Consider the following 6437-nt stretch of genomic DNA (forward strand, 5'->3'; position numbering starts at 1 on the left):
GACGGTTCTCTGAGCAGTCCGCGGGAGTCCTTTAGGTTCCTGGACTATTTTTCTTGCTCCCTCAAATCCAGAAACCTACAGTGTATTCCTTATTGTAATTATTAACAGTTCTTCTGCTCAGCACCGTTCATCCGCTGTCCACGAACTTAATCTTTCCCGGCTTTAGTTTTTGTGGGGGTTTTTTCTTCAAATGAAAACCACACGTTCCAGGCTCCTAACTGGCTGAGGCAGGGTAAGCAAGTGACTTAACATCTCTAGGGCTGGTTCGACCAGCCAGGGCGGTGGACCAAGGTACGTCCAGACTTAAGTTCTAGGACAGGCAGTTCAACCTCTGGGAGCACCCCAGATCGGAGGGCGCCGTTTTACAGACAGCGAACCCATCGGGACCAACCCATGCCTTGTTAAGCATCACGAGGCTTTATAGGAAAATGAAACTAAAAATGGGAAGTCCCTTTTCTAACCTGATTCTGCATCGCCCGCTAGGAGACGGGTGACGGCCTTATGCGCGCAGAGCTCTGATTGGAGGTGCTGGCCTAGGTTTATATACGCGGAGCGCTAGTCCGGGGCACATTTGCACGTTGGGCTGTGCTGTGGTGAGGATGGCTCCTCTGGTGACCTTGGTCCTTCTTGGGCTGTTCTGTCTGTCTAGCCTGGACGCCGAACCGCGTGAGTGTGCCCTCCTCCGCTAGCCCTTCTCCCGGCCCCCAACCCTCTTTGGCACTCTAACTCTGTAACACTCCGGGTTCCCGAGTGCTCTTTCCTGCCCGGGGACTAGCCCCGGGTTCGGTCTCGAGACCGAGAAGCGGTGGGAGTACAAGCGCAGGGCGCAAGATTTGTTCTTCTCTCTCCGGGAGTGAAGGGTTGGGGAGACCTCTGGCATGCCCGGGCCGGATGGTCGGGACAAAGCTTCGCCGCGTAGATAAGCTTTAGGGCGACTTGGGCGAGGGAGGCTGTCTCTTCCGCTCTTTCGCGGGACCTCCCGCCCTGCTGGAAGGGAAGGCGGGTAGGCGGGTTCCAAAGGCGCGGAGTTTGCGGTGTGTGAATTGGTAGAGACCGAAGCTGGGGATTCGTGGGAGGCACCGCCCGGGTAAATCAGTCCGCGGCAACTGCGCTTGACTTGGAAGCGGAGAGCTGCGGGCTTTTTCCTGGCGCCTGTCAGCTTCACTTGCCGCTCCGCACTTCCCCATAAATGTGGGATCAAACCATGGAGAGGGATCAGCAAGCAACGTTTGTAGAATGTTTTGCGGTGTCACAGAGCGCTTTCACATCATTAACTCACTTGTTCTCATTACATGTCGCTTTTAATAATCCTAAGAACTACCTTCTTTTGACTACTCAGTGTGCCTTAGACGCTATGTGTTTTATGTTATTTAACTTTTAAATCCTACTACGATGTAAATATGATGGTTATCAGCATCTCAACAGATGAGGAAACTGAGTCACCAAGAGTTTAAGTAACTTAAATCACACAGAGAATAAATGGCAGACAATGGCTCCAGACCAGAGCTTTATGCCGGAGTGTGCGCCTTTGGGTTGTAATCCGAGCGTTTCTTCAGAACTGCCTCCTTCGGGTGTGAGATTGGAACCAGCTGGGCGGCCATGGGCCCCTGTTGGCTTTTCTTTACAGAGGGCTTCCTCTTTGGCTCCTTAACTGGTTCTTTCCAAGGTAAACTGAGCCTCTACTTTCAGTTTTGAAAAAGCCAAGGTTTATCAGTCAGAGAGGTTGTAAAACCAGTGATACGGGTAATCAACATGGTTACTCAGACTGTGGGGGACACCATGGATATTGAGCACGGTCCAAATACCCCGCAATAGACTGGACCCTCTCATTTGTCCCCTCATAAAAGCCTCTGTGAAGCTTGTTTTTTTAATCATGAAAAAAAGTATTTACAAAATAAAGCACAATGTCTTGTCATCACTATTATTTATATTTGCTGCTGACTATACAAACCTTTTGAAAAATAACAAGGTGACATTTTTTAAACATCTTAATTTGAAAATTTCCAAAGTAGTACATGCCCTGTATAGACCATTTCTGGAAGATACATAAGAAATGAGTAATGGTGATTGCCTCTGGGAATCTGTTTTCTGCTCTATCTTGTGTAGGTTTTGTTTGTTTCACTGTAGGCATACATTAATTTTTCATGTAAGTTTGGAAGCTTAAATAACTCGCCCAAAGTCACAGAGCCAATAAGTGGCTGAGTCCAGATGTGAATTCAGGCCTGTCTGATGCTGGTCCTCTTCTTTGAAGAGATTTTCATGATGTTTTTGCAAAACCCTACCTGGCTCCCTCAGAAAGCAAATTCCAGGTTGGATGAACTTTGTTCTGTCTCCTGTGGCATTTATCATGTTCGAATAAAAGCTCAAATGCCAAGAGCTTTCTCATTTACTTTCACTTTCAACTTGATTAAAAACATCAGGGCTTTGTTGGGATCCCCAGTCCAGCTCTTGTGGACCTTTTATATTTCCTTTCCTGGTGACTTTTCATTTGATGATAGGGTGTTTCTAGACAGATACACCTGGTAAGAGTGGCCCGGTCCTCCTCCTCCTCCGGACCACCTCCTCGACATGGAGGGGCAGCGGCCCTGTAGTCATCATGTACCCTGAATGTATATGTATTTTAAAGTGAACTATACACATGTATTAGTATATTGAAGAGCAGTAGCACTTCATTTGGGATGAAAAATATAGAGTTGATATTTTCTTCCTACATCCCCAGGAATGGTCTAGTCATGCCATCCCATTTTGGAAACCACTGTTCTGTAGCATTATTTAATGTATTCCCAACCTGGCTAATTACAGGAATCATTTGAGGGTGCTATTTAAAAATGCAAATCCCATTTTCATGCATTACTCTACTTGGTCATCATGACAAGTATGTTGTCTCCCATTTGCCAGAGTCCTCACCCTTTTCTATGGTTCTGACCCAGCCCAACTCACTCATTTAAGCTATTTTGCCAGGTTTTGTAGGTATTTCAGTTTTGTAACTCATGAAATCAGGTACAAAATCAGATAGGGGTTTGGCGTATAAACTCTGAGCAGGACGAAGAGGTTGTGTTATGTAGGAACATACGTTGAGTTAACTCTCTTAGGAACCCGAGCAAGGCGGTAATAATGACATCTGTTACTTACAGAGCAACAGCTGGGTGCCAGGCTCTGTACTAGATACTAAATATAGAGAAGTCAGATGGGTGTCGATCTAGGCAGGAGCAGGAACCAAAAAGGAAAGGAGTAATCCTAAAAAAAAAATTGATGGGGCTGAAACAGGGTACAGTAACATGAATTTTTTGATGTGGCTACTATGGAGGGGGTGTGAAGTGAAAAATGAAGTTTGAAAAGTAGGTTGGGCCAAATCATGTAGACTTTTGAGTGGTGTGTTAAGGAATTCTATGGGAGCTGAGAAGTCATAAAAAGTTCCTGAGAGCCTCCACAGAAAGACTCTTAAAGATTCGGCACAATCTCCTATGACGGAAGATGATACTACTAGAAATCTGCTAGAAAAAGCCAAAAGGACGTGTAGAGGGAATTAATGTGGGAAAGATACTAAGTCATGGTTCATCCCTCAAAATGGAGGTAGCCTTTTGGAAAAGTGGAAGTTCATTTGGCCAGAGTGGAAATGGAATTGGGAGAAACGTATGATCAAATTTAAACACTTGGTGCCTGATAGAGCTTTAGAACAAGGTAGCCCCAACTGAAATATTCTGCAATTTTCTTTTGTCTTTCCCTAATGTTCCTCAGGTGTTCCGAAGATTCAGGTTTACTCACGGCATCCAGCAGAAAATGGAAAGCCAAATTTCCTGAACTGCTATGTGTATGGGTTCCATCCACCCCAGATTGAAATTGAGCTGCTGAAGAACGGGCAGAAGATGAAAGTGGAGCAGTCGGATCTGTCTTTCAGCAACGACTGGTCTTTCTATCTTCTGGTCCATGCAGATTTCATTCCCAGTGCAGAAGATGAGTACACCTGCGTTGTGAACCACAGTAGTCTCCCTGTGCCCAAGAAAGTTAAGTGGGGTAAGTTTTCAAGTTCTTTCCTTAGCTGCTGACAGTACCTGAGTATAACCACAGCGTAGAGCTGCTTTGGTGTTTAAAAAGAAAATACACATACTGGCATAATCAGAGAATGTTATTAAAGCTCTGATTAGTGACACCTTGTGAGAGACCTCAGCACAGCATGGTCCCAGAAATGGTAATTTTCTTGTGGCAAGAGCAAGGACCACAACAGTACTTGCACAAATCACACACACTCCTAGCATTTCTTACCTACTGGCTTCCTTGGGCTTTTCTGACAGCCTCATGGATTCTTAGGACCAAGGATAGAGTCTTATAGAGGCACAGGCCTTTGTAAGTTCTGCTACCCTAGCGCCCTACAAGCCTGGACTCCTCTAGTACTCTTTGGCTGGGTTGGTATCTGAGGCTAGCAGACAGGGTTGGGTCCTACTGGGTAGTTTTAAACAAGGTATTCGTGGTTAGGGATGGCAGGCTCTTCTACCAGCTTTATTTATGACAGTTTTAGACATTTGTTAATATATAGTATTTAAAAAATAAAACTGACTGTTTTCCTTCTTCTTTCCCCATTTTCTTTTTCATAGATCAATTCAACTAACCAGTGTCATGGAGGTGGGTTTCTAACCTTAAGAAAATGCTGTTTTGCTTCACTATCCTGGGGACTATTTCCAGACAGCTCTAGTATGATAACCCTCAGTATCTGGAGGACATTAATCAGGATAGCATATCAGCAGGCAGAGAAGAATCCTGTGAGGTCACACTCCCTTCTCCTGTGGAATGGCATGAGGAAGGTGTGTGGTCCAGTTGTGGCTCTGCCAGCATCACTGGCCCTCTAAATGAAGTCAGAAGAGCTGCCAGTGTGGTGTGACAGGATAAAGGCAGCTGGTTACGCATACCACCTGCATGGGTTTGATCTTTCTTCTACCATTTTTACATTGGGCATCTCTGGGCCTTCAAAAATGAACCGTTGTCTTCTTTTGCTTAGCAATAGCTTTATCATTCAGTCAGAAGAGAGGAGTGACAGGGTTCTGCCGATGTCCCACTCCTTTGATCTCTTGTTGAGCCTTCGTGTTTGGGCACTATGTTTGCCTTCTAGAGGCTCCCAGTCCAATAAGGTGAGAAATAGAAACGTTTTTATGCAATGTAAAGATACTATAATAGATATATCTACAAGGAGTTCTGGCAGCATGAAACAGGGAGGACTTGAACTTCTCTGCGACTTTGAATGGAATCCAGAGGTAGAAAATCCAACTTTTCAATGAAATTCTATTCCATAGGGCAGCTTAGCACTGAAAACCTATTCAAATCTCCTGTTATATTCTAGGACAGGGAAATTAATTTGAGAGAGCATCAGAGAAGTTGGGTGACCTGTCCAGAGTCACACAGTTATTAAATGATAGAGCCAGGATCTAAACTCTAATACCAGCATTCTTCCCTCTAAGGTTGTGGGAGAATCAATGGGATAAACTAATGGGATATGCTCTTGGTAATAGGTCTGGGAAATTGTCTGCAGCTACTTCTTTTGCAAATGGTGATATACACAGCAGAAGTTAGACAAGTTGGGTGGTGCGATCTGTAATTCAAATAAGTATATTTGCTAATAAGACTTTTTTTTCTTTTCAGATTTGAAGCTGTCTCATATGGAGTTAACTAATTCTCAATTTTGTTTTCCTTCATTTTAATACTTGTATGCTGTCACGTTTTTTTTTAATGCAGCCCTATTGTAGAGCTATATTGATGTTAACACAAATATCTTCTTTATAATTCTACTTTTGGGAATCTACACTTTCATATTTGACCTAATTGGGCAGGTAGCTGTAGGAGGTGGCTGGAAGTTTAGAGGTGAGGAGGAGAGAATTCTCATATTTAACAACATCTTGGTCAAATCTGAACTCTTTAGTCTTCTGCATGCAAAACTGGATAATAAGATAGTTATGCATGTTTTGGGTTAACCTCCAGTTTGTATGCTTTACTTAGAATTTTGGGGAAAACTTTTAAAAGAATATTGCCAGAATTATTGGAAATTTGTGAATGAAAGCATTTTGATAAAAATTCATCTTTACCTCTTACATCTATATTATGTGTATTTTGATGTTTTTGCCTAAATACAGCTAATTAAAATTGTGGAAAACCTCAGTGTTTTCAGTTTCTTATATATCTCTCCCTCTCTTACCCCTTTGTTTTCAAACAGGGAAAAAGTCTTCAAGTGTCACTTGAAGAAGAGTGTAAACCCCTGGTATGTAGGGTTTGGCTCTCAGTGGAAGGGGCCTCAGTGATCTGCATTTTACAGATGAGGAACTGGATCCCAGAGAAGTTAAGTTAGTTAGTCAGGGTGACACACGGCTGTCTGCTGGAAGCCCAGGCTTCCATCTTTTAGCTAGAGTTCTGTTCCCTAGGCCAAGACATGAGGAATGTGCAGACTCAAAAAG

At 43.7% G+C, this 6437-nt stretch overlaps 1 protein-coding gene across 1 annotated transcript; it reads left to right on the forward strand.

Annotated features, from left to right (window-relative positions):
* The first annotated feature begins 556 nt into the window (after positions 1-556).
* On the forward strand, positions 557-6144 carry B2M (beta-2-microglobulin). Its single transcript, XM_019645083.1, has 4 exons — positions 557-666; positions 3739-4014; positions 4593-4620; positions 5632-6144. Exons 1-3 carry the CDS (start codon positions 600-602, stop codon positions 4604-4606), a joined length of 357 nt encoding a protein of 118 aa, XP_019500628.1. The 5' UTR covers positions 557-599; the 3' UTR covers positions 4607-4620; positions 5632-6144.
* The last annotated feature ends 293 nt before the right edge of the window (positions 6145-6437 follow it).

The sequence above is a fragment of the Hipposideros armiger genome, unplaced genomic scaffold (genome assembly GCF_001890085.2).
Source record: "Hipposideros armiger isolate ML-2016 unplaced genomic scaffold, ASM189008v1 scaffold_92, whole genome shotgun sequence".
NCBI classification, from domain to species: domain Eukaryota; kingdom Metazoa; phylum Chordata; class Mammalia; order Chiroptera; family Hipposideridae; genus Hipposideros; species Hipposideros armiger.